The sequence below is a fragment of the Mesoplodon mirus genome, assembly GCF_964341445.2.
Source record: "Mesoplodon mirus genome assembly, chromosome: 2".
Classification (NCBI taxonomy): domain Eukaryota; kingdom Metazoa; phylum Chordata; class Mammalia; order Artiodactyla; family Ziphiidae; genus Mesoplodon; species Mesoplodon mirus.
The window spans coordinates 81,481,557-81,509,313 of NC_138977.1; the positions used below are offsets into that span (position 1 = coordinate 81,481,557).

A 27,757-nucleotide genomic window follows, 5' to 3' on the forward strand; every position below is an offset into this window, starting at 1 on the left:
TGCAGGAAAGAAGACCCAACACAGCCAAAAATAAAAATAAATTTATTTTTAAAAAGTTGGAGAGCTAGAGTCAGTGGCTGGGGAAACCAAGTGTAGTTATTAGGCAGCACGAAGGGCACATGTGAGATTTAAAACCAGGCCAAATAGGCAAGATTTTTCTGCTTTTGACACCAGGAACAAAAGTGACAGTAAGTCCTTTGAGCTTCATGGCTCCAATTCTTAAATCTGCTTTTCCTCCAGGTGTTTTTGTATTATAGATCAAAGTTTTACTTCAAATTTCTTTTTAAAGTTATAGCATTACACATATTTTCATCTTCTTAAGATCATAGAAGACTGTCGGGCTTCCCTGGTGGCGCAGTGGTTGAGAGTCCGCCTGCCGATGCAGGGGACATGGATTCGTGCCCCGGTCCGGGAAGATCCCACACGCCGCGGAGCAGCTGGGCCCGTGAGCCATGGCCGCTGAGCCTGCGCGTCCGGAGCCTGTGCTCCGCAACGGGAGAGGCCACAACAGTGAGAGGACCACGTACCGCAAAAAAAAAAAAAAAAAAAGTGAAAAAAATCTTTAATGAAAATCACATTTTATGGGCACGAGTTTCAGACTGTTTCAATGAAAACTAAATTCTTATTCAAAGATATTTTATAGTCCACTTGTGATTAATAATGTTCATTTCTGATATTTTTCAGCATACTTGATCGATAAAATCAAAATCAAAGGCTATTATGTATTCAAACTGACTGAAGAAAAATCTAGACCCAGATTTGGATTCTTCACATCTGATTTCAAAGCTAAATCCTCAATCCAGTTTTACAACGAACTGATCAGCAACAATGGCTTCCCTTCTGAGAACAGTAGTCCTAGATGCAGTCAGACTCAAAGAAACACAGAGTGTATTGTCTGCTTACTTCTTGTGCAGAAGAAACCGCTGATATTCTTTGGATGTTGTTTCTTCTCCACCCTGGTTCTACTTTTATCAATTATCGTTCTTCATAAGCGAAAGAGAAGAAAATTTTGGAAAGCAAAGAACTTACAACACATACCATTAAAAAAAGGCCATGAGAGTTCTTAGCTAAGCTGATCCTACAATATTTCTGTCTGCATGATGTAAAAGTTTAAAAATTCACTCCAGTTCCATATACTGGTAACTTACAGAAGATACGCCTATATTGTAGAAAAACGACAGTTTTGAGATATTAGTGAGAGCCAAGGTAATGACAATAGATGTCTCCACTGTGTGGTTCAAATTTTCCCTTATGTGTTAACTTCAATGAATTTAGTTCTTGGATCTAAGGTAAAGGCTTCCCTAGAAGGTAAGGTATGAGGATTATCTGATACATTGTTTCATGGAGTTTGATGAGCTGTTTCCTATCATTACAGTTTTTTTTCTACTAATACCAATAGCTTCTTATGATAAAAGAAATTGTTTTGAAAATAGTGCAACTTTGTTTTGTTAAGACTCCATACCAGAGATTTAACTCAACACGGGATAGTCAGTGATAAATTCTGTCACTTCTAACAAGGTGCATTCCCCTTTGGTCAGGGTGTTTCTCAAATGGAAACAAAAAATAGGGTAAATAGTGCTTGTCTATAGCCAGTTACAGTATAGACTAGCACATCAATCCCTTAGTTTTTCTCAATAAAAATTAAATTAAGCACTCACAAAACATCTAATTTTGTGAGGTCTTTTCCAGATGATTTAAAAAAAATAACATTTAATTTCCAAAACTCATTTCATGTTAAAGATCAGATGACTAACATTAAAGAGAGCTAGACCCAACTGCCTGTGATGACAGGGAAGTCACTCAACCTCACCGTACACATACAGCAACTTCTTTAGACAAACTGACATTATTCTTCACTTGAATTTTCTGAGGTGACAAGATGTAGCATACTTAGGAAAACTAAAACATTCTAAAAAGACGAAAAGTTTTAAATTATCAAGTTACCAAGGGGCCATTTATCCCATAAGACTTGCTCTCTCCCCTGAAGTGCTTCACTGTTCTGACACATGCACACAGAGACCTCTCAAGGGGTAGACTGCAGCCATATCTGGACCTCTCAACTGTGTCTCTTTGGACACAATTCAGAATGTTGGTGGTCTGCATGAGTTGACACTATTCTTACACTGCAACTTTTTTTTTTTTTTTTGCAGTACGCGGGCCTCTCACTGTTGTGGCCTCTCCCGTTGCGGAGCACAAGCTCCGGATGCGCAGGCTCAGCGGCCATGGCTCACGGGCCCAGCCGCTCCGCAGCATGTGGGATCTTCCCGGACCGGGGCACGAACCCGCGTCCCCTGCATCGGCAGGCGGACTCCCAACCACTGCGCCACCAAGGAAGCCCTACACTGCAACTTTTGAAACTAGGATTAAGTAAATTCTTAGACCTGAATTTGCAGTTTGACTTTCTTGAACTCTATGCTTAATATTCATTCACTGTATTCTCAATGTTGGAAGAAAACCTGAATCTAAACCCATTTTTATACACATTCTTTCTTTAGGTGAGTCAGTATTTAAATAACTAACCACTGTCTACTCTCCTGGAATTTTGACTTTTAAGAGTCAAAGGAGGGACCTCCCTGGTGGTGCAGTGGTGAAGAATCCACCTGCCAATGCAGGGGACACAGGCTCAAGCCCTGGTCTGGGAAGATCCCACATGCTGCAGAGCAACTAAGCCCGTGTGCCACAACTACTGAGCCTGCCTTCTAAAGCCCGCGCGCCTAGAGCCTGTGCTCCGCAACAAGAGAAGGCCACTGCAATGAGAAGCCCCTGCTTGCCACAACTAGAGAAAGCCCGTGCACAACAAAGACCCAATGCAGCCAAAAAATAAATTAATTTTAAAAAAAGGAGCAAACACTCATTAAAAAAAAAAAAAAAGACCAAACGCAGCCCAAAATAAGTAAATATAAATAAATAAATCTAAAAAAAAGTCAAAGGAAAGCTCTTACTTCCTACATAACTGAGATACTAATTGATAACAGCATTACGTTTCAAAGATACAAATAACTGGTCAATTCAAACAAATGCAAAAGTGATGAGACATCAATTTGCTATCTCTGGCTGGCCAATCTCAAATAGTAAAATTTGGCAGATGTGTTCTTCTATATTCTCCTTGCTCCAACTGCACCCCTCCTTCAAACTTAGCAGATTTTAGGTTATGCTTTCCAAGGAATTTTTTGTATTTTCTTTTTGAGAACCACTTAGTTATTGGGCTTGAGGCTATACACAATTACTAGTCAATTATTTTAATTTTATGGATTATCAGTTGAGCAATTCATCAACTCTTTAACCTCTAACGTCCAAGGTTTTGAAAAAGAAATGCATTTCCAGTCATAGGAATAACAAAGCTTTAGAATTAAGATTTTGCTTTTATGGTCTCTACTTTGTGTTTTGACTAAAGTATCTTGTATTGTTTGTAACTCCACTAAACAGCATTATTTTGTCTTTACATTTAGTGCTTAAGACTTATGACCCCCTTTTTTAAATTTGTTGCCTTGCCATAAATTCTTGCAAATAGTAAAGTCCCTAACCCAATGCTTACCTCCTTCCCTTTTTTTTTGCCACTTGGGAATTATTTTACTTTTGGCCACACCATATGGGAATTAGTTCCCCAACCAGGGATCAAACCCACCACCCCCTGAAGTGGAAGTGCAGTCTTAACCACTGGTTTAAGCCACCATCCTACGAGTCCCTAGGTAAACATTTAAATCTGGCTCATGATCAATTATATTTACTATTCAGGTTTTTCTTAAACTCATTTTAAAATCATAAAGGGTCAATTAGGAACTGTTGATAGCTTTTGACAGGGTAAGATCTTTAAATTTAAGCTTTTCTGAGACTTGGAAGAAAATCATCTTAAAATGTAGCTTGTGTTACTTTATATATTGTTACATTACTGTTGTATTCAATGTAACAAACCTTTCACTAAGAAGTCTGATATATATGGAAATATCACAACTATGGTGTTTAAAGAGCCTCTGGAAAATGAGGTCAGTACATTGTGACTAGGTGTTTAATCCTCGATGTAATTTATTCCAAATAAACTGGTTTATGCTGATTATTTATATTCAACTAACAATCTGGTCAGTTTTAAGAACTGTGGAATGTGAATGGGTTTGGTGTTGTAACTGGGTTCTGCCCCAACAATGCCTCCCCCATCCTCCCAAACTGTGTGCCAACTGGGTAACTTACTCCTGAGTATGTTTTCTGATTATACAACATGGACTCCTACACCTCAAAATTGAAAAAACACACACGTGCTTATCCATAGTAAACAGAAAACATGGAGGTCTTCCCTGGGGAGAACTAGACTTTCATTTACCACACCCAAGTTACTGAATGGAAATAACTCCTTAGCTACAACCAGACTGCAATAGTTATGCTGTGAAGGTCTCACACCACCCACTTCACTCTTGGAGAGCATCACACTTACTCCCACAGCTGCTACTACTGCCTATATGCTGACACCCTTCAACAGTAACACCTCTCTATCCCTCTGCAATATTGCCACTTGGAAATTACTTTCCTCAACCCTCAAATTCTGTCAACACCTTCCAAAACATCTTTCTAGTTCCATTACTATTACTGAATCTGCATAACTTGAATCTCCCTGGCAATCTGGGAACCATTCACTCAGCAAACAACTAAATGCCAGACATTTTTCTTTACTTGGAATATCCCAGTGTAGAAAAGACCACATCCTCATGAAGGTCAGACTCTAGCAGGAAAAAAGCATACAAAGTAAACTATTAATATTACATTATAAATACTATGGACAAGAACAAGTGAAGCAGGGTAAGGGTATGCTAGGATGGACATGAGGAATGAGCACAATTAATAGGATGGTCAACGTAGGCTTCACTGAAAACACTGGACTATAGACTTGAAGATAACCTGTCACTCCAAAGGGAAAGACAACTTGAAGGCTTTAAGGCAGTGGTATTGAGGAGCAGGAAGGTCAGCTCAGTCAGTGTGGTCAGAAAGGTTACGAGGGAGTTTGAAAAATGCATTCTGGCTACTGCTGAGAACAGATGGGGGAGGGAGGAGCAAGCGTGGATCAGTTTAAAAGGTTTTGGCTTCATCTTCTAATAGTGAAAAATTTCAAAACTTTCTGCAAATAGGAATAGTATAATGAATCCCCATCATTCAGCTTCAACAAGTATCAATGTATTGAAACCCTAGACCTAGAACCCCAATGCCTACCCCAAACTTCATCTAAAATATTTCAAAGCAAAACTTGCATTTACAATTTCATCCATTTCTTAAATACTTAACCATTGTTATCAAACCAAAGATTAACTCAATATAAAAATTCATTTATCTAAATGAAGATCTTCTAAGATCCTTATGTTCCAAATGGGTTTTATTTTTCCTTGCTTAGTCCCTGAACATACCTTACTTTGAAGGCACAGCCCACAGATTTTTCTAACAGACTAGACACACAGGATGTTAGAGAAATCAAACTTGAATGTTAAGTTTTGCCTGAGAAATCATAAAGTTGGAGTTTCTATCAAGGAAGAGATTTAGAGGCGATCCTATTGAGTTAAGATAGTCTAGTATGGTAGTGTATCTAAAGCATGACACATGGAATGAAGAGACTATGGAAGGGTTATAAGTTTTTTTTTAGATATCAAGGACTAGGACATAGGAGTAAATGGCTGAAATTATGCTAAAACAGAGAACCTTGGGCCACAGCAACCATGTTTATCATGAATATAAATTAACTCTATCTTCTAATTCTTACTAAGACTGTATCACTTCTCAGCTGCTTTTTCACACAAAGTTACTGTGACTCAGGCACTTGCCCTCACAAATATTCAAATTCGTGCCTCTGCGAAATTACACATAACTTCAGGACATCTCCCAAAGTTCTTCATCCAATAATGAACAACCACAGTGTCGCCAGTCACTGGTACCCATATTCCTCTTGCCTGAAATACCCTTGCTATTCCTTCAAACCACTTCTCCCATTAAGTCTTACTAAAAAAAACCCTCCTATTCCTTCTGTTATTGTCCTTAGCACACTAGAATTTACCTAGCTGCTTACTGGCCAAATAGTTGGAAAGGATAATCAATTTAAGAAAAAGTCCCAAGTCAAAAGAGCTTTTATTCATTTTTAAAATATTACATGAGCCTGGCCTCTTGCAGTTTCTGTAACTGGATCACTGTAAAAAGAAATGAAAATGTCAGTAAATCTCCATCAATATCCTTGCCCAGAAAAGTTCTACTCTGAATCATCTCAAACATACTTTAAGATTATGACTTACTGGTTCATAGTAAAAATGTGTCAATTGATAGAATTATTATTATTCTGCCAAATTTACTGTTCCAGAATGCAGCTCTCCATTTTCTACCTTTGCTACACCTCCAGTTTAAGTCTCTTAATCAATTAAGACCCCCAACTAAAGCAGTTAATGAAATTTATATGGACATTACAAGAACCTACCTCAGATCTTATTCATCAGCCTGCTGAACTGTTCCTTTTTCAGAAACATAGATACCATCCAAAAATTTTCTGATATCCTTATTTTTAACTGTTGTGGCTTGCTGAATCAAAGCAGCTGTAAGAGTGAGAAAGATAAGGCAATTATTTTTTCAGCCAAACCCAAATCATAAGTATTTTATTATATGCTATATACTTAAAACCCAAGTATCCTTGGGATAGTTTATTAGAGTCCCACAATTAAAAAAAACTCACCAATCTTTTTGTCTATCTCATTTTTCTGCTTTCTCTCTCCTTCCCCGTAATTTTTTTTATTTACAGTTACTTATGTTTGATTGCTCTATTAGAGGTATAACAAATTAAACTTGAGTCTTTTTGTCCCTATTAATATCCAATGTACTTAAGAGTCTTTTCTTTTGTGCCTTCACATGTCTAACTGTTTTTCTGTACAGAGTTCCTAGGTCTGTTTTTAATTGACTGACCAGTGTCTTTACAAACTCCCCATGGAACACTGTAAGTAAAATAAACGGATGAAAAAAAAAGAAAAAAGCTCACTAAAAGAACATATACCATGTATTCAACTACAAGATTTAGGTAAGATTTTATGGGTTCAATCAGGCACAGTAAACACACAAACCTGAATTTGACACAAGTTCAATGTCATTTCCTTCAAGAATCAACTCATCTTTCTGGGCTTGAGATACTGAACAACCAACACCTAAAAAGGTAAGAGAGCATGTGCATAGTGTCAACATAAGATTTGTAGCGTATTTAAAATACTTAAATTAAGTAGCAATTTATTCCATTTAAAATTCCACACACCAAAAGAAATTGTTTTGTAAAAGAATCTGTATTATTTGGGCCAATCTTGTATTCCTGCTTGAATGAATCTGTCCCAGACTGATTATAGACTCCGATTCAATTAAGGAGTACAAGAAAAAGGTATTCAGCTAGGATTTAGCTGTACAAAGATTTGTATCCAGTCTTACTTCTATTGTATATTTGGTATCCCTTAAAGCTCATTTTTCACCTAAGGGCTCTCATTAAGTATTGCTGACCATAGCAACTATCATGTAATATTATTGTAGAGCCATTAATTGGTACAATCCCTTCTTCCCACACCCCCAATTCAACGGCATCAAAAAGCATCGAGAGCACTAAGTTTTAAAACTTTCTAATGCTTCGGTGTTAACTATGCATCAGACAAGAACTATTTTTAAAACGCATTTCAATTTGAAGTCATTTAATCATGAGATGTTCCCAATTTTACAGATGAGTAAAATGAGCTACATAGAGGTAATCTGCCCAAGGTTGCCAGTGAGAGCTGAGATTTGAAACTAGGAAATCTAGGTATTAACCTCTATTCAAATGGTCTTTTTTTGGATTTCACTTTGCAAAACCAATCAAAGCTCCCATGGCCTGCAAACTACCCCAAATGCAAGTCTTCAGGAACCACAACTGGTATAAATATGATACAAAGCCATAATCAAACTGGATAATTCTGAAATAAATCTGGTCTTATTTATAGTTAACCCAAAATACCAGCCTTCACAAGTAGAAAGAAAATTTCTAAACCATACCTGGCCTCATCCGAACCCTGCGGATGTATTTTTCACCCAAAAAATTTCGGATTTCAACAAGAGAACCATTCTCCTGAATAACAACGTTGATGGGGAAGTGAGCATACACAGACCTCATCTTGTAACGGAAGCCCTAGGTTAAATAAACAAACTATTAGCAATGCTGAGAAATTTGAAAGGTAGGATTTCCAGTTTTTCTCTGAAAACCAAGTAAGAGTTGCCCTTTTATAGGGAACATTTACATATTTCTCAAGACTGTCTCCCTCCCTGCACCTAGAAAAAGATGACCAAATCTCTATAAATTACCAATGGAGACTTTAGAGGAAAATTTCCTCCTTCCTGACAAAGGAAACTGAAACAGTTCTCACGCAGCACTCATTGTCAAGGTTTTGTAAAATGTATCACCTATACCAAGCCTTACAACAATTTTACATACAAACATGTGTTTCTGTGTCTCCTCACTGGACTGTGAAGCTCCTTAAAGAAGCATGTATTTCACCACCTGCTATGCCCACAGTAAACAATGCTAGTTTCCCAGTAAAGGAGAACCCCAAAGCCCTTCATCTTGGACATCAAGCTAACATACTGAGTTACTAAGGTACGCTAGATCGCAAGAACTGATGACACCAAGACAGGCCTCCTGCCCTCAAGGAACCTAACCTAGTATGTTTTTAAGGAAATGGACAGGGAGCTCAGAAATTAGACCCACCTTTTTCTATCCCTAAAAGAGGTCCTGGTGGTGACAGGCATAAAATAAGAAACCAAAACCTACCCTGTATGTTACATTTTTTATGTAAAAAAAAATGCACCCCAAAGGTGAGTCCTATTTTGTGTGGAAAAAACACCATCAGCATACTATGAAGACCATCTGGTCTTTACTCATCTATCACTCAATCTTTACTCACATCACTTAATCCTAAGACCCAGGAATGCCTATTAAACACATTTGCCAAGATCACTTTTTCCCAAGTACTTAATAAGTACACATAACTCACTAAGTTACATGCATAATCTATTCTCTGCGGCAGACATTTATGTTGCATACATAAGTCACAGCTGAGAAACCTCCCCTTCCAAAACAAAGTAGTCTGGTTAACCTGCTTACCAGTGTAACACCCTTGATCATGTTCTGTACATGACTACAGATAGTGCGAACAGTGGCCAGTTCCTTCCTATTCCCCCACCATTTGTCAACCCGGAGCTGTAACAGAACAAAAACTTTAGAAAATTCTTTCCAGTAGTAAGTAGGCTTGGAAAAAAGTCCATTTATGCACAGTAAGTACTCTAGATTCTAGTATTTGCCCAAATTAAAACACACGATTTTCAAGGAAAAATTAAACCACAAAGCCCTCAATTAACATTTTCGTTACTGTACATTACAGGTACACTACTACTTCACAAAGGAATGACAACCCAGAACACACGTTTTGTACAAGCTACATCAAACTTCACTCCTGGAAAACTAAAATACCAGGTTTAAAAGACCTACTGCTGCGTTCCTAAGATTCTTACAAAACAATCAGAAGAAAAATAAACTTAACTTGTAACAGCATTAACACCTGATACGAATGACAACTACTAGTACTGATCTTTTACAACCCACTCCGTTCAGAATCTCGTTTTCCAATTTCACTGAAGCAACAACACCGAAACTAGTTACGCTTCTGGACACCAAATTTTAAGTTAAAACACTTAAAAATTCCATAATTTTAAAAGCAACCCAATTTGATGCTCTTAAAATCACAACCTTCCAAACAAGTAACTGAAGTGTCAAAAAACAAAAACAAAAACTCACCCTCTTCTTTTTCTTCCCAAGGAGACTGAGTTCTACATTGATGTGATTGAAGTCCCTCCGCAGGGTGCCTCTGGGGCCCTTCACAATAACTGTGCGTCCCTTCAGAGTAATGTCGACTAGGAGAGAACATATTCGTGAGGCCTCGGAACAAGGTATAGAGCATGTAGTAAAGATGTAAGAAAAATGCAAGTACCAAGTCTCGTACCATTTTCTGGAATGTCGACAGTCTGATTGCTGAGAATGGTCTTCATTCTGAAACACAAACACTTGGGGTAAGAAGGCCGCAGAGGACCTGTTTTCGACCAAACTACGATGCACGGAGCTCCACTCCTACCGGAGACCGCAGGCAAAAGTCCCGGGAAGGATACGGGAGGACCAGAACGGAGAACGGCCCCCACTACGCCCTGGCCTGGAAGGAGCAGCTCCTCGGCGGATGTTATAAGCCCAACGGGCCAACTCCCGCTCAGCGCAACCCTGGGACTCCCCATCAAGCCGGCGCCATCCCGGCAAAGCTGAGGAGCGGGAGTAGGCCTAAAAGCCCAGCACAAGGCTCGAATCCCATCGCCACCAAATTCATACGGCGTTCGCCGCGTGGGGAGACAACCAAAATAGGGTTTCCGAAGGCCAGACTCGCGCCGCTCGCTTTCCCTGAGCCGATGGCTTCAGATTCCCAAGGCCCACCGATTACGGTAACCAAACTCACCTCGCAGTAGATGCGGCAAAGAGAGAGCGTCTTTCGTCATCACGTTCTTATAGGCCGTAAGAGTACTGCGTATGGCGTCATAAGCGCGCGACGCTACTAGGCTAAAGCAGCCAATCGCGGAGCAGCGCAGGTTCCGCAGGGTCAGGTGTGACTCAGGTAGTCGGTCGTAAATCGAGTGATGGTTTTTCCATCTTTCTTTTCCCGGGAATTAGTGGTCGCTCGGCCCTGCTAGAAAAAAAAGAGAGGGATGTCTCTACGCTGCAGGGGCGTGGTCCGCACCGTGGGCCCCCGGGTGAGCTGCGGGGCGAGCAGGGTGCGGGCGTGGGGTGGAGGGGGCTCCCGTCCCTTAAGAGCGCCCAATAATGCCAGCACTTACTGAGTGTTTAATTCGAGCCAGGTACTGTTCTAAACATTTTTCTTGTGGTATCTCATTTAATTCTTCCGACACCCCCACGAGGTTAAGTCTCTGGTACTGGTTTGTTTGTAGATCTCTCTGGCTGGCACTGAGAGCTTTTTTTCTGCGTATCAGTGATTTGTACTTTGTATTTATTGGAGCGTTATAGGAGCACTGCGGTGAGCACTCCAGATTACTACTTTGTGTTGAGCTCTTGTGTACTAGACACCAGTTTGGACAATTAGAACCCAAATCTATGCTCTAGACTCGAGCGGGAGACCTGGGCAAGTACAATAGCAATCGTGCAGCATTAATAGGCACTGTATATATATATTTTTAATTCTTGAAGGTTCTTTTGCTTTATAAGTACTGACTCTTGAATTTTATAGTGTTTTGGCTGTCTTGTCCGTGTGTGTTCAGATCTAGAAGCCAATAGCTTCTTATGGTCAAATACATATTGAGTGACTTCCTTCTTTAAACACAGAATGTAACCTAGAAAATTAAAGCATTAGGTTTGGTTTCCCTTCTTCAAGTTCTGTGAAACTAGTTGAGCACTTACCTCTACGTTTTAACACGTATGCTTATCCAAAGTCCAAAGCAGAGAGATTTACTTCAAATTTCATTTAAACGTCCTTGACTCAAGTCAGGAATAGAAAATTCAAAGCTGTAGCGTCTTCTCACTTACTGCAATTTAAACCTGAAAAACAGACTTTTAGTACCTAAATGGGTTACATGAAAAGTGTGGCATGTTAGCCAGTTCCAATGGTTTCCAAATCTATTCTAAATCCAGCAGGAAATGGTCAGCTCCCATTCTCCTTTAGGTTTGGTTTGTTCCCCTTGGGTCCTCCTTAATCTTAGATTCTCAGCTCCTACACAGAGCTTGTAAATAGTTTGACATAATTTCTGACTCAGTTCTCTGGGCTTTACCCTTCCTTTTAGGTATTAAAATAGGTTAAAACTAAGTTATTCCAAACCCCACTAAATAAATGTCATAATGAACCCTTTGTTTAGGTATTTGGAAGATATTTATGCAGTCCAGTCAGAGAAGTAAGTTCCTTGCCAGATAAAAAAAAGAAATTTTTACAGAATGGACCAGACCTTCAAGATTTTGTATCTGGTGATCTAGCAGACAAGAGCACCTGGGATGAATATAAAGGAGACTTAAAACGTCAGAAAGGAGAAAGGTAATTGAAATTTTGAGGTAATTTTAATGTCCCATTTCTTCATAGTGCATCATTTTCAGATATAACCAAGTCCTAGGATATATTTTTAATCAGCTTGTTAAATTTAGCTAAAAATCATTAGAAGGAAGTGATAACAAACATAGAATAGGTGAATAGGTGAAATTGTTGGAATCTATTTCTTTTCTCTCTGCCCTCTGACAGTTTTTCTGCAACCTTCCTAGGACTTAGCCATCCTACACCACCATCTCCCATTTTCCATCCAGCAATAAATTTCTTCAGAGAGCAAAGATTATCACCCTGTTACTAGTCTATTACACTTTAAAGTTTTTCATTGTTACTGGGTGTCGGTGATCTAACTTGTTGCTTCGCCTAGTCAATGTACATATGATCTATGGATAGCATGCCTTAGTTTAAAAGAATTGTAAGGGAATTTAGTGCAGAGAGCAAATTGTATTGGGAGATACTTTACCTAGCAACTTCTAGATCACAAGTGGGTGGAAGTCAAAGGGAACCTGAGGAAATGTAGTCTTCACTCCAAATTTTAGATTTTTTTCCACTTAATAACTATCAAAATCTAGAATGTAGAGTAGAAAGTTCACTTGTGGGGTCTCTCCTTAATCTGAACAAATATAGAACTTTTTGTTAGTATTATTTTTTAGGGAATGAGATGTTCAAAAGCTTCTTCATTTTTTTATTGGGATGGTGTTACTCTGTGCCTTTGCAAAAGTAGACATGAGCACAGTGCCCTGCTAGACACAGTTATAGATGTTTTCTAAAGTGGTTTGAGCAAATCTAAATTTCATTCTCTGTTATTACTCCTATGGCAGAATTTAAAAGAGTTAATCCAGGATTATGGGGGGAAAATTCCTAACTAGGAATTGTAATAGAGCAGAGTAACTTCAAAGCTGTGTGATTATTTGGGAACATACTTGTTAATGTATAGTTATATTTGGCTTTCCTCAGGTTAAGACTACCTCCATGGCTAAAGACAGAGATTCCCATGGGGAAAAATTACAATAAACTGAAAAATACATTGCGGAATTTAAATCTTCACACAGTAAGTTATCAGAGGGTTAAATATCCCTCTTTACCAGAAGCCGTAATTTTTCCATATATATGTAACTTAAAAATTAATAAAATACATATCAAAAATAACAAGGAGGGCCTCCCTGGTGGCGCAGTGGTTGAGAGTCCGCCTGCCGATGCAGGGGATGCGGGTTCGTGCCCCGGTCTGGGAGGATCCCATATGCCGCGGAGCGGCTGGGCCCGTGAGCCATGGCTGCTGAGCCTGCGCGTCCGGAGCCTGTGCTCCGCAGCGGGAGAGGCCACAACAGTGAGAGGCCCGCATACCACAAAAAAAAAAAAAAAAAAAAAAAAAAAAAAAAAAAACAAGGAAAGTAAATAAAGATGTTTAGTGATACATTACTCTCAGTAATGGAAATACATTTAAAGATTATTTTCCCTGCAAAAGAAACAAAAAGTAATTGTATTTTTTAAACTTTCATTTAATAGTGCAAACAAAAATATTTTTTTCTGCAATTTCGGGAATGAGGGTTTTTGTGTGTTTTATATTACAAATTAAGTACATGCTTGTTGGAAAGGGTATATTAAATGTGAAGCATCCTATATGCAATCTCAAATGTTTAACTGTTATACCACTTTAACTGTTCAACATATACCCTTGCAGACCTTTTTATTTGCACATGTAAAATATATACATTCATACAGGTTTTTTTTTTTTTTTTTGGTTTTTTTAAATTTACTTATTTATTTATTTATTTATTTATTTTTGGCTGCGTTGGGTCTCCGCTTCTACGTGTGGGCTTTCTCTACTTGTGGCAAGCAGGGGCTACTCTTCGTTGTGGTGCGCGGGCTTCTCATTGCAGTGGCGGGGTTCGGGGCTCTAGGCGCCCGGGCTCAGTAGTTGTTGCGCACGGGCTTAGTTGCTCCGCGGCATGTGGGGTCTTCCAGGACCAGGGCTCGAACCCGTGTCCTGCATTGGCAGGCAGATTCTTAACCACTGCGCCACCAGGGAAGTCCCTTCATATAGTTGTTTTTTGTTTTTGTTTTTGTTTTGCGGTACACGGGCCTCTCACTGTTGCGGCCTCTCCCGTTGCGGAACACAGGCTCCGGACGTGCAGGCTCAGTGGCCGTGGCTCACGGGCCCAGCCGCTCCGTGGCATGTGGGATCTTCCTGGACTGGGGCACGAACCTGTGTCCCCTGCATCGGCAGGCGGACTCTCAACCACTGTGCCACCAGGGAAGCCCCCTTCATATAGTTTTTAATTTAAAAATGGAATCCTAATATCTATATACTTTGACAGTTTTAACAGCATTTTTGAATAGTGAATTTCTTCATAAATAGGCTGTGAAGAATGGATAGTGTAAACATGCCTGATGACTAATTTGCTCAACGGGTAAGTATTTTCAACCTGACTGTATTCAGTTCCCTTTTACCCACAGGTGTGTGAGGAAGCTCGATGTCCCAATATTGGAGAGTGTTGGGGGGGTGGAGAACATGCCACTGCCACTGCCACAATCATGGTAAGCCCAGCCTCAAATTCTAAAGTCTAGAGACTGAAAGGAAATGTTTTGTGTCTTTCTCCTACAAATGTACTTTATGAATCTCTGATCAGATTTCTTGTTACATATGAGTTTATGAGAAATGTGGGAAAAAACCCAACAGAATAATCCAGCCTGTTACGATCTCACCCTTCTCTGAATAAGTCTATTATTGATTCTTCCATCTACCTGATGGTTAATCATGTGCTGCTTTGAGAAATCTCTTCTATTAATTTTTGGAAATGTTCTTCATGTTGGCTTAACTTGTTATTCATTTTGCCCCTTAAATAATAAGCATTTATTTTTCTCCCTCATGGGACTTTCAGTTGGCCCGTGTTCATCTGTTCTTGACTGGGCTAAGTTGGACTCCAGGAAGTTAGGCTGGGTTCAGGTCTGCTCTAGAGAGCTTTATTCATGGACCGGTGGCTTTCCAAGGCATATTCTTATCATGGAGGATGGAAGGAGCACAAGAGGGCAAGCCAACCATCCATGCACATTTGAGGCTTCTGCTTCGTCATGGCTGCTATCATTCTATTGGCCAAAATAAGCCACGTGGCCAAGCCAAGTATGAGTGGGAGTAGAGACATAACTTCCTCCCCAAGTAGGCAGGCCCTGCAAGTTACATGGCAGTGGCTGAGATGTATAATCTTAATATGATAGAGTAAGAAATGGAATTAACAATGCAATCTACCATATTATTTATACAGAGGATTTTGGAGATTGAAGTATTGGGTTAAATATAAATTATGTGCAACTGAAAGTTCATACTTGTCTGGGGAATGTCTGATAAACTGTTGAGTTATATCAGCAAGAGACTATTTAGACGAGGAGCTGGGGATTCTTATGAGATAGAGCTCCTTCTGGAATAATACAGAGCCAACCAGAGAGCTTATCTAAGTTATGCAATGTCAACTCTTGAAGGAAGGAGTGATTCTGAATACTCCATGATGGAACTCTGGTTTTATCCCTTGCCTTTCCTTTTCTTTAGTTTTACCATATATGTTTGTATTCCTTAACTGTATTGTTTAGCTTTGAATGTTTTAAATTTCTTAAAAAAAGAATCGAAGTTTATACATTCATTGCAGTTTTATTCCCTTAACATTACATTCTCTAAGTCATCTGTTTATTTGATTTAAATTGTAACATCTCTATTCTAGTTGATGGGTGACACATGTACAAGAGGTTGTAGATTTTGTTCTGTTAAGACTGCAAGAAATCCACCTCCACTGGATGTCAATGAGCCCTACAATACTGCAAAGGCAATTGCCGAGTGGGGTCTGGATTATGTAGTCCTGACGTCTGTGGATCGAGATGGTTAGTGCATCATCATTACCTCTTCCAGAAATTGGCTCTTATTAAGTTATGACATCATCTTAAGCAGTGGACTCTTGTTTTTAGATATGCCTGATGGAGGAGCTGAGCACTTTGCAAAGACTGTGTCTTACTTAAAGGAAAGGTACTTACTTGTGTTTGCATTTGCTTGTGTAATTTAAGGACTTTTGTTGATCCATGTAAATTCAGTTTATTTTAGGTCTTTACCTTAAAGCAGTGGTTATTAACCTTTTGTGGGGATTATAAACCTGTCTCATAATCTGCTGGAAATTATGTGGTCTTTTCTCCGGAAAAGTCATATTCAAACAGATACACGTTCGCAGAAATTTTAGGGATGTAGGGACACAAACTTATTCATGGACCTTTAGTCCATAGAACCCCTCCTTCATATTTGAGTATCAGTTTAAACTTTGAGTAATTTTATGAGAAGTATAAAACTAGTCTTCCTGGCACTGATTTAAATAAACCATCATCTAGAAGAAGTTAGGATGAGATAAACTCCCACACTGTTAAAATATGTAATCTTGATATAAATTTTATCACTATTGATATGCCCTGGGAATTTTACCCATAACTCACATTTTATTAACATGTAAATTCTATGTATTTAAAAAGCATTTAAAAAGGAGTTTGTTTTTTTTAATTAATTTATTTATTTTATTTATTTTTGGCTGCATTGGGTCTTCATTGCTGCATGGGCTTTCTCTAGTCGTGGCGAGCGGGGGCTACTCTTCATTGCGGTGCGCGGGCTTCTCATTGCGGTGGCTCCTCTTGTTGCGGAGTACGGGCTCTAGGTGCGCGGGCTTCAGTAATTGTGGCACACAGGCTCAGTAGTTGTGGCTCACGGGCTCTAGAGCGCAGGCTCAGTAGTTGTGGTGCACGGGCTTAGCTGCTCCACGGCATGTGGAATCTTCCTGGACCAGGGCTCGAACCCATGTCCCCTGCATTGGCAGGCGGATTCTTTTTTTTTTTTTTTGTATCAGTAATGTTTTATTTCTTTGGGAAACTATTGGATACATGGTTTTTTTTTTTTTTTGCTTTATAACAAATTTAATCAGTTATACATATACATATGTTCCCATATCCCCTCCCTTTTGCGTCTCCCTCCCACCCTCCCTATCCCACCCCTCCAGGCGGTCACAAAGCACCGAGCTGATCTCCCTGTGCTATGCGGCTGCTTCCCACTAGCTATCTACCTTACGTTTGGTAGTGTATATATGTCCATGCCGCTCTTTCACTTTGTCACAGCTTACCCTTCCCCCTCCCCATATCCTCAAGTCCATTCTCTAGTAGGTCTGTGTCTGTATTCCTGTCTTACCCCTATGTTCTTCATGACATTTTTTTTTCTTAAATTCCATATATATGTGTCAGCATACAGTATTTGTCTTTCTCTTTCTGACTTACTTCACTCTGTATGACAGACTCTAGGTCCATCCACTTCATTACAAATAGCTCAATTTCATTTCTTTTTATGGCTGAGTAATATTCCATTGTATATATGTGCCACATCTTCTTTACCCATTCATCCGATGATGGACACTTAGGTTGTTTCCATCTCCGGGCTATTGTAAATAGGGCTGCTATGAACATTTTGGTACATGTCTCTTTTTGAATTATGGTTTTCTCAGGGTATATGCCCAGTAGTGGGATTGCTGGGTCACATGGTAGTTCTATTTGTAGTTTTTTAAGGAACCTCCATACTGTTCTCCATAGTGGCTGTACCAATTCACATTCCCACCAGCAGTGCAAGAGTGTTCCTTTTTTTCCACACCCTCTCCAGCATTTATTGTTTCTAGATTTTTTGATGATGGCCATTCTGACTGGTGTGAGATGATATCTCATTGTAGTTTTGATTTGCATTTCTCTAATGAGTAAAGATGTTGAGCATCCTTTCATGTGTTTGTTGGCAGTCTGTATATCTTCTGTGGAGAAATGTCTATTTAGGTCTTCTGCCCATTTTTGGATTGGGTTGTTTGTTTTTTTGTTATTGAGCTGCATGAGCTGCTTATAAATTTTGGAGATTAATCCTTTGTCAGTTGCTTCATTTGCAAATATTTTCTCCCATTCTGAGGGTTGTCTTTTGGTCTTGTTTATGGTTTCCTTTGCTGTGCAAAAGCTTTTAAGTTTCATTAGGTCCCATTTGTTTATTATTGTCTTTATTTCCATTTCTCTAAGAGGTGGGTCAAAAAGGATCTTGCTGTGATTTATGTCATAGAGTGTTCTGCCTATGTTTTCCTCTAAGAGTTTGATAGTGTCTGGCCTTACATTTAGGTCTTTAATCCATTTTGAGCTTATTTTTGTGTATGGTGTTAGGGAGTGATCTAATCTCATACTTTTACATGTCCCTATCCAGTTTTCCCAGCACCATTTATTGAAGAGACCGGCAGGCGGATTCTTAACCACTGCGCCACCAGGGAAGCCCTATGCTTATCTTCTACAGCTCAGTACTAGTCTAGCACCCTCAGTAAATGTTTTTTCAGTGATTCCCCCAATATTTTCTATTTTATTTTTTTATAGTTCATTTAAAAAAAAGTTTTGGGACTTCCCTGGTGGCGCAGTGGTTGAGAGTCCGCCTGCCGATGCAGGGGACGCGGGTTCGTGCCCCGGTCCGGGAGGATCCCACATGCCGCGGAGCGGCTAGGCCCGTGAGCCATGGCCGCTGAGCCTGCACGTCTGGAGCCTGTGCTCTGCAACGGGAGAGGCCACAACAGTGAGAGGCCTTCGTACGGCAAAAAAAAAAAAAAAAAAAAAAAGTTTTGTTTGCCACCCACAAAATTGATCTCACAAACTACTAATGAGTCTCAACTTGCAGTTAAAAAAACAGTGAGTTATAAGATGTGTTCTTTGAACATCTCTTGTATCCATGGGAGGGTGTGTATGTGGTCCTTTCTACATCTGTTCTCGCATGAAACAGCCCCCAAAAAAACTTTGCAGTTGGGTTTGTGAAAAAGTTTTAGTTTCCCAGTCATTTCTACTACTTGTCAAAGGGAACAGCTTTATGACCTAGTTCATATTTTAATGCTTGAATGCATAAATATAGCCAGAATATAAATAGGAGGATTAATGTTTAGCTTGTATTTCATTTAAGCAAAGCTCATGACTCAGCAACTCAGAAGATAGTTTTTAAAGGTCAGAGCACTTGTGAAATATTTGTCTAGAGGACGGGAGGAGAATTCATGAATTTTAAAAGAATGCAAAATTAAAGGAATTAATATTTGCATTCACATAAGAGATATACCAATTTATTTTCTAAAAAAAATACAAAGGTTATTTTATATTTAATGTTTTATATTTGTATTTTAATTCCTTTAAACAATTTTTAAATACCTACTTAATTAAAATTCTATATAATCCCAAAATTTATTCTGATCATTATTTACATGCAGATGTGTTTAAACCACAGTGTGCATATTATTTGATATTATAGGTTTGTTTGGTTTTTTGGGGGGTTTTTTTGTTTGTTTTTCATTTAACAGTTCATATATAAACATTTGTGTGTTCTTGCTATTCTTGGCAAGGTCCTAAAGCTTACCATGTTGAAACTGATACTGAATGAGTACTGGTGACTTCTATTTTGAGCAACAGTTATGTCAATTCTTTTCCTCAGTTTGATACTTATCTCTTTTTCACCCTAGGAATCCAAAAATCCTTGTGGAATGTCTCACCCCTGATTTCCGAGGAGATCTTAAAGCAGTAGAAAAAGTTGCTCTGTCAGGATTAGATGTGTATGCACATAATGTAGAAACAGTTCCAGAATTACAGAGGTGATTTCATATACAGAGTAATGTTGGGAAGTTTGGAGGGTCAGAATCTGCTATATTTTCTCACTTGTTTCAGGGGAGAACTTTGTAATTTGCTTTTATAAAGTGAACTCTTTTTAAACAAAAACAACATATGTCTACTGCAGAAAAATAAAAAAATGTAGCCAACAAAAAGAGTGTAAACATCACCCATAATATTTCCACCTAGTAGTATCAATTACTAACATCTAAGTGTAATATATATACTTATATATTTATATATGTGTATATATGTCTTGGTACACACACACATAATCAGCATCTTTTTTTTCTTTTTGTTTTTGTAAAGTATCATTGCAGGTGCCAATGAGCTGTTTTTTTCAAAGAACAGTTTTCAAAACTTTCAAAACTTACTCAAGAGCAATTGCTTTGATTGTAGTTCTAAAAAAAGACTTTTAACCATCCACTTGGCAATAATATGTGCAGTAAATGATGCTGAAGAAAAACCTAGTACACTCAGATGTATTTCAAATCTCTTTTAAAAAGTAGATACTATGCTGTCTTACTTTTCCTAATAATTTTAGTAGTTAGGAATAATTACAGATTGTTATTCTGCATCAATAAGTATATTCATATTTCAGAAAAATGAAAAATTTTGGGCAAGATTAATAATTCATTTTCATTATTTTAGTAAAGCATTTGATAGTGATTTTATTAGGTTCTACACATTATTCTGTGTTAAAGAAAGAAGTAGGATAAACAATAACCAGGATTTCCACTAAATTATAAATATATTAGGGAGCATGACTTGAATTCAGTGGAGAAATAACTTCCAAAAAGTAATTCCCTTATTATCAAGTGTGTGTGTGTGTGTGTGTGTGTGTGTGTGTGTGTGTGTGTTTAATATTTATTTATTTATCTTGGCTGTGCCTGGTCTTAGTTGCTGCATGAGGGGTCTTCATTGCGGCATGCATGTGGGATCTAGTTCCCCGACCGGGGATCAAACTTGGGCCCCCTGCATGGGGAGTATGGAGTCCTACCCACTGGACCACCAGAGAAGTCGCAGTGATTATTTTTAAATTCATTAATTTGTTTCCTCTCTTCCCTGTGAACTGGTCACTGATTAAAAATAACAACCATAACAACAAATCAATTACACAAAATAAAGGTACATTAGAATTCAAATGAAGGCTGATTTAACATCACCAACTTTGTGTCCTTTGGGCCTTATCCATTTAAGCCATGGTGGTTTAGCCCCTGTTGAAGTCTAGCACACAGCCTGTTCCAACCCTGTCATATCTCATGATACCACCACCAGTGGGTGCCAGTTTCTCTGTTTTCATTTAAAAAACATTATCCGGGACTTCCTGGTGGTACAGTGGTTAAGAATCCACTTACCAACGCAGGGGACACGTGTTCAAGCCCTGGTCCCAGAAGATACAACATGGCTGCGGAGCAACTAAGCCCGTGCGCCACAACTACTGAACCTGTGCTCTAGAGCCCATGCTCCGCAACAAGAGAAGCCACTGCAATGAGAAGCCCATGCACTGCAACAAAGAGTAGCCCCCACTCCCCACAACTAGAAAAAGCCCATGCACAGCAACGAAGACCCAACACAGCCAAAAATTTAATTAATTAATTAATTTTTAAAAATAATAAATAAATAACATTATCCTTTGCAGTGAAATTTCCAGAATGTATTTGGATGTATTTTTTTACCTAAGAGATGTCAAGCTATATACTTACCAGCAGAGGGCAGCTTAGTCTTTAGAAATGAACATAAAAGTTTCATTCCTCTGAAATGGTTCAGGTTAAATAGTTTTTTCTTTGTTCAGTATCGAGATTTTCTTCCACTTTTTTCCCCTTCTCTCTTGACTACTCTTCTAATCACTATTCTCAGCTTCGGAATCCTGGTTTCTCAATGAGTAATTCATAAAATGAATTACTTCATTCATTACTTCCATTCTCATTTTCTCTGCCTCAGGCTTGAAAGGCCTGAAAAGTCAACAGAGTTGGGGGCCTAGTGAAGCTTGATTTTCTTTCCTAAAGGAGCACTTAGACATTTATGCAAAAATGCTACCATTGAACCATATGATGTAGCATGATGTCCAGAATGTACTTTTCTGGTCTTTCAGGTTGCTTGCATAATTATGTACTTAGTTCAGCTTGTGGTTATTCTTGCTGACAACAGTTTTGCTGTTTTCAAGGAAGGTTCGTGATCCCCGGGCCAATTTTGACCAGTCTCTACGCGTACTGAAACATGCCAAGGAAGTTCAACCTGATGTTATTTCTAAAACATCTATAATGTTGGGTTTAGGTGAGAGTGACGAGCAAGTATATGCAATGATGAAAGGTAAAGAAATTGAAAATGAAAACTCTTTTCCATTTAATTTGAGTAATAGCAGGAATCCCACTTTGAAGGACCTGTTATGTTTTCTCCATTGTCTCAGTGAAAGTGCCAGTGAGAACAAACATATAGTATATGTTGTAAACAGCAGCATAGAAAGGAAAGGAAGTATGTTTTCTTAAAACTTTATGGAATGATGTACAGGATGCTCAGGATATGAAATTTGCATCCCATTTTATCTCTTACCCTTTCATCAGCTAAAAACGTGATTTTGTCCACTTTTCTTATTCACTCATTAGACAGTCTTTGAGTCCAGCCAGGTACCAGGAGCTCTGTCAAGCACTGACAATCCACAGATGACTAGGATGAATTCAGGCCTTTGAGGAAGTGCTTACTTATAGAATTGTTACATAACATGGTGTGCTTTGGACTTTGCTGAACCTTAGTCCATTAAATCCATTTGCTTTGTGATTCTTGTGCTTCTTAAATTTTAAAATATAAAAGCTTTTATTTTACCTGAAGATCCTTGGCTAACTTACAGTTATTTATTGGTTCAAAGAGTAATAAGTTCAAATAATAATTAAAAGCTGCTCTTTACAACAATGCATGCAGTTAGCATTGTAAAAACATCTGCTAATGTAATGTGTGCTTTTTTTCCTGTAGTACTTCGTGAAGCAGATGTGGACTGTTTGACTTTAGGACAATATATGCAGCCAACAAAGCGCCACCTTAAGGTACAGCTACCATAAATTGCCAAATGTTTAATGGTAATTTGAATTAAATCTTTATTTTCTTTAGGTAAAATTAAGAAGCTACTGGCTTTTTAGTGTAGTGTTCTATGTATATTTCTAGGTTCCAGTTTCCATTTTATAATCTGCATAAAGCAGCTACACTGGCACTTATTTGTTGCCCCCAAAATTGTATAACTTAAGTGACCTACAGGAAAAAAATTTTTAAGTTGGAAAGTTGTGTTCATTCACACTTGGTGATCTTGTGATTTGTTTTAGAATTATATGAGAGCCAGAGGTGAAGTAAGAAAGAAAAGTAGGTCTCCCTATTTCTATATTGGACCTTTATTCATTCATTTAAAAAACATTTCTTGGGCTTCCCTGGTGGCGCAGTGGTTGAGAGTCCGCCTGCCGATGCAGGGGACACGGGTTCGTGCCCCGATCCCGGAGGATCCCACATGCCGCGGAGCGGCTGGGCCCGCGAGCCATGGCCGCGGAGCCTGTGTGTCCGGAGCCCGTGCTCCGCAACGGGAGAGGCCACAGCAGTGAGAGGCCCGCGTACAGCAAAAAAAAAAAAAAAAAAAAAAAACATTTCTTGAGTAGTGACCATGTGCCAGACACAGTGCCGAGCGGAAGATACAAGATGAGTAACACAGTCTTGTCCTTAGGAATCTTTTTTTTTTTTTTCTGTCAGGAATCTTATAGAAACAGGTGTGATTAATTTTTGATTGTACTTGTTGGTCAATAAAGGAATGATACAGATACATAATCTCTACAAATCTCATTTTTTTTCCCTTTTGGAATAGCTAATATAATTCCAACTTGATATGTTTCCCCTCCTCTCTAATTTTACTATAATTACGTTCTGACCGAGTAGCCAACAAGTAGATTTTTGTATAGAACAGAAATGATTTAGGAAAATTCTATAATCTAGAATTAATTCTTTAAATCTAGGTTGAAGAATACATTACTCCTGAGAAGTTCAAATACTGGGAAAAAGTAGGAAATGAACTTGGATTTCATTATACTGCAAGTGGCCCTCTGGTGCGTTCTTCATATAAAGCAGGTAAGTTAGACTGCAGAGCATGGTTCTATTTAGTCCGTAATTTTCCACATTAAAATGATAATAGCTGTGGTTATCTTTTGTGGGGAAGAAAAAAAAATTTTTTTTTCTGAAATATCTTTAGGAACTTTGCTCCATAAGGGTAAGTATCTATTTGACAACATTGCTGCTTGCATTAATATCTTTGTGTTTTTCCTCCCAGAAGCAACAGGGAAAAAAATCCATAAGGTTATTTACCCTATGGAAATGTTTAGTGTAATTTTACTATCTACAGTGCAATTATTTATTTTAACTTATTAATTAATTTATTTATTTTTGGCTGCATTGGGTCTTCGTTGCTGCACATGGGCTTTCTCTAGTTGGGGCGAGTGGAGGCTACTCTTCCTTGCGGTGCATGGGCTTCTTACTGCTGTGGCTTCTCTTGTTGTGGAGCACGGGCTCTAGGTGCACAGGCTTCAGTAGTTGTGGCGCACGGGCTTAGTTGCTCCGCGGCATGTGGGATCTTCCCCGACCAGGCATTGAACCCTGTCCCCTGCATTGGCAGATGGATTCTTAACCACTGCGCCACCAGGGAAGTCCTACAATGCAATTTTTTAACCTCTGTAATTTCAGCTCTTATTTTGATCAGTAGCTTGAGCTGACTTATAAAAATAAAAGCCAGTTTCTTTTTTTCTTTTTTTAATTTATTTATTCATTTTTGGCCGCGTTGGGTCTTCATCCCTGCACATGGGCTTTCTCTAGTTGCAGCAAGCGGGGGCTACTCTTCATTGTTGTACACGGCCTTCTCATTACGGTGGCTTCTCTTGTAGCGGAGCACAGGCTCTAGGCACACAGGCTTCAATAGTTGTGGCATGCAGGCTCAGCAGTTGTGGCTCACAGGCTCTAGAGCACAGGCTCAGCAGTTGTGGCTCATGGGCCCTAGAGCACAGGCTCAGTAGCTGTGGAGCATGGGCTTAGTTGCTCCGCAGCATGTGGGATCTTCCCGGACCAGGGATCAAACCTGTGTCCCCTGCATTGGCAGGCGGATTCTTAACTGCCGCACCACCAGGGAAGTCCTGAAAGGCTTTTTCAAGAGATAAAGTCATGTGGTAATGGCCATTACAAGAATAAACAGCTAGTTATTTTTTGGGTATGTCCAAACCATGTTATACTATTAATGATCTTTTAAATGACTGTTACATAGTGGAGTCTAAATCCTAGATATGTTAAAAGTAGGCATAAATTCTATTTGTAAAAATTAATGTTCAGATGTTAGTAATATTCATTGTGTTCCTGTAAAGAAACTGAAGACATTTTAATGAACTAACAACAGCTTATCTTAGTTATAAAATCCAAGAATTTGATTCAGCACTGACTGACAGGATGTGGGAATTTTGGAAACCAATAATGATAAGTGATTTATTCTTTAAGGAGCACTACTGGCAAGCTAAAAATATATATAAAGGATAGGACCAACATCAGCTTTCAGGGTGGTCAAAGTAGAATAATGTCATTTGAAAGGACTTTTTATTTTGTTGGTTTGGTTTTTTTTGTTTGCTTTTTGTTTTGTTTTGTTTGTTTTTGTTTTTGGTAAGAAAAATTTCTAACAATTATGAGGAAGTGAACTATAAACTTTTTAATTCCTTTAAAATTACCAGTAAAAGGTCAAAGTCTTAGATTCAGATGATGGATTAGGATCTGATAATATGGTTCTACTCTTACCAGATTTAGATGAGGCATGGGGCAGCACGGATTATTCTCTCCATTACTTGGCAAGGTTATGAGCCTTAGGATTCTTGGTGATTGTGTACAGATACAATCATCACAATTCTACTCATGTATTAAGGTGACAGAGAAGTTCATCAGACTCCTCATAAAGTCGGGCCTGCAGTGCTGAACTCTGCCAATAAGCTTTGAGCCGTGCTATAACAGTGATAGACTAAGTGGAACCTAATGACCTGAAAAGTGAAAGTGCCCCCTCTAAGCAGCTAACTTAGTACACAGGCACATCTTAGGGGATGGAGAGAAAGCAAGCCCATTATAGATGAGAGCTCTTGCTTCCCTAGAGGGGAATAAGCTAAAGAGATGCCATCAAATGAATCTGCTCAACTGCAGCAAGGTCTGTTTTATAAACATCAGATCCAGGCTAATAATGTAGCAGAATTACTCTCTGAAATGAATTGTGCCAACAGCAATACTTTGTCGGTAATGAGGAATAGATTGTGCACATGAAGTGGAATAAATGCACAGAAGCAGCCCACAGATACAGTAGGGTCACCCTTTATAATATTTCTTTACTAGAAAGAGTAATGGTAAAAATTGTAGTGATAGAAAAAGTTTTTTAAGAATAATGACTAGGGACTTCCCTGGTGGCGCAGTGGTTAAGAATCCTCCTCCCAATGCAGGGGACACGGTTTCAAGCCCTGGTCCAGGAAGATCCCACATGCTGCAGAGCAACTAAGCCCATGCATCACAACTACTGAGCCTGCGCTCCGGAGCCCGCGAGCCACAATTACTGAAGCCCGGGTGCCTAGAGCCCGTGCTCCGCAATAAGAGAAGCCACTGCAATGAGAAGCCAGCGCACCGCAACGAAGAGTACCCCCCACTCACTGCAACTAGAGAAAGCCTGCGCGCAGCCACAAAGACCCAACACAACCAAAAATAAATAAATTAAATAAATAATTAAAAAAAAAAAGAATCCATCTGCCAATACAGGGGATGCAGGTTTGAGCCCTGGTCTGGGAAGATCCCACATGCCGCGGAGCAACTAAGCCCATGCGCCACAACTACTGAGCCCGCATGCTGCGACTACTGAAGCCCACGTACCTAGAGCCCGTGCTTCGCAACAAGAGAAGCCACCGCAGTGAGAAGCCTGCGCACCACAATAAAGAGTAGCCCCCGGTCGCCACAACTAGAGAAAGCCTGCACACAGCAACAAAGGCCCAATGCAGCCAAAAACGAATAATAAATAAATTTATGGGAAAAAAAGCTCTTTTAAAAGAAAAAGAATAATGACTAAGCATTATGGTTGAGGAAAGGACCAAAGATATGGGGGATATGTGAAGTTAGAAAATTATTGCCATTGAGATTTGAGAAGAGAAAAACACCAATAAATACAAAAGTCTTCTTTAAAGGGAAACACTGAAGTATAATTATTCTGAAATTTACTTTAAATTGCTATTAATGTATTTTTATTTTTCCTAAATAGGTGAATTTTTCCTGAAAAATCTAGTGGCTAAAAGAAAAACAAAAGCCCTCTAACACTTAACAAGACATTCAAGATCACAGGAATTTTAAAACTTTGACTCCAGTTGGTAACAGAAGTGATGGCAGAATGCCTAGACTTCAGTGGATATATCCCAGTCTTTTTGTTTTACGAAAAATATCAGTAAGCTGTGCATATTTAATTATAATAATTAATTTGTCTTTTAGCATATCTTCTTTGTCCCAGTAAACAATTGCTTGTTATGATGTAATCATGAAACATCTTTGTAAGAGTTTACTGTTAATAGTGTAGTTTAAACAATACATTAAAAACTTCTAGAAAATCTTTTAAGCCTCTATACATCATTGTCACGTTTCATTTCTGAAAAATGACATACTGTGATGAAACAGTCAAAATAGATTGAGATTGTATCTGTTTACTTATAAGTAGCATATGTCCTTTGCATAATAGCATAACATCGTTGGAATAATGTAGAAAGGCTTAAGAGTTTCAGTGTTGACTCTTCACATTGATATGACTACTTTAGACCTGCAGAAGAGTTTTATGCTGATTGCTTATTTAGGACCTCTATTAAACCAAGACCATGATGTTGTCCAAGATGGGGAAATAGAACCTAAAAATAAAATATTAACTCTCATTTTATAATAGTTTGCTACATCACATGCACTATCCATTTGTTCCTTTCATT

At 38.8% G+C, this 27,757-nt stretch overlaps 3 protein-coding genes across 4 annotated transcripts in view; 2 read left to right on the forward strand and 1 right to left on the reverse strand.

Annotated features, from left to right (window-relative positions):
• Positions 1 to 5,040, forward strand: part of KLB (klotho beta) — a gene marked incomplete at its 5' end in the record, with an annotated part of 39,550 nt that extends 34,510 nt beyond the window's left edge. Inside the window, 1 exon segment of the mRNA XM_082632916.1 lies at positions 685 to 5,040. Within this exon segment, the coding sequence (XP_082489042.1) occupies positions 685 to 1,067 (383 nt within the window). The 3' untranslated portion in view covers positions 1,068 to 5,040.
• Positions 5,041 to 6,068: 1,028 nt separating this feature from the next.
• On the reverse strand, positions 6,069 to 10,462 carry RPL9 (ribosomal protein L9). The gene is made up of 7 exons (XM_082632957.1): positions 10,017 to 10,462; positions 9,812 to 9,927; positions 9,122 to 9,217; positions 8,017 to 8,149; positions 7,074 to 7,154; positions 6,440 to 6,554; positions 6,069 to 6,158 (listed from the first exon to the last, which is right to left on the reverse strand). Exons 1-6 carry the CDS (start codon positions 10,297 to 10,299, stop codon positions 6,448 to 6,450), a joined length of 816 nt encoding a protein of 271 aa, XP_082489083.1. The 5' UTR covers positions 10,300 to 10,462; the 3' UTR covers positions 6,069 to 6,158; positions 6,440 to 6,447.
• Positions 10,463 to 10,654: 192 nt separating this feature from the next.
• On the forward strand, positions 10,655 to 27,399 carry LIAS (lipoic acid synthetase). 2 transcript variants are annotated; one of them, XM_082632929.1, is made up of 11 exons: positions 10,655 to 10,806; positions 11,920 to 12,092; positions 13,056 to 13,149; positions 14,556 to 14,636; positions 15,812 to 15,968; positions 16,053 to 16,110; positions 19,622 to 19,750; positions 21,934 to 22,079; positions 22,737 to 22,807; positions 23,756 to 23,867; positions 27,052 to 27,399. In XM_082632929.1, the coding sequence occupies exons 1-11, from the start codon at positions 10,762 to 10,764 to the stop codon at positions 27,102 to 27,104; spliced, it is 1,119 nt and encodes a 372-aa protein (XP_082489055.1). In that variant the 5' UTR covers positions 10,655 to 10,761; the 3' UTR covers positions 27,105 to 27,399. The 2 variants fall into 2 exon arrangements, with proteins under 2 accessions (XP_082489055.1, XP_082489056.1); XM_082632930.1 differs by lacking the exons at positions 13,056 to 13,149; positions 15,812 to 15,968; positions 16,053 to 16,110.
• The last annotated feature ends 358 nt before the right edge of the window (positions 27,400 to 27,757 follow it).

What these genes read in the sequence shown, in the direction of transcription:
- RPL9 (XM_082632957.1), bottom strand. Translation starts at nt 10,299, where the DNA reads ATGGGGAGTCCCAGGGTTGCGCTGAGCGGGAGTTGGCCCGTTGGGCTT. An exon ending in TGTCGACATTCCAGAAAATG is followed by an intron (nt 9,928 to 10,016) that starts GTACGAGACTTG and finishes GTTCTCTCCTAG; the next exon opens with TCGACATTACTCTGAAGGGA. An exon ending in TGATCAAGGGTGTTACACTG is followed by an intron (nt 8,150 to 9,121) that starts GTAAGCAGGTTA and finishes TATTTAACCTAG; the next exon opens with GGCTTCCGTTACAAGATGAG.
- LIAS (XM_082632929.1), top strand. Translation starts at nt 10,762, where the DNA reads ATGTCTCTACGCTGCAGGGGCGTGGTCCGCACCGTGGGCCCCCGG. An exon ending in GGAATTTAAATCTTCACACA is followed by an intron (nt 13,150 to 14,555) that starts GTAAGTTATCAG and finishes TTTTACCCACAG; the next exon opens with GTGTGTGAGGAAGCTCGATG. An exon ending in GCGTTCTTCATATAAAGCAG is followed by an intron (nt 23,868 to 27,051) that starts GTAAGTTAGACT and finishes TTTCCTAAATAG; the next exon opens with GTGAATTTTTCCTGAAAAAT.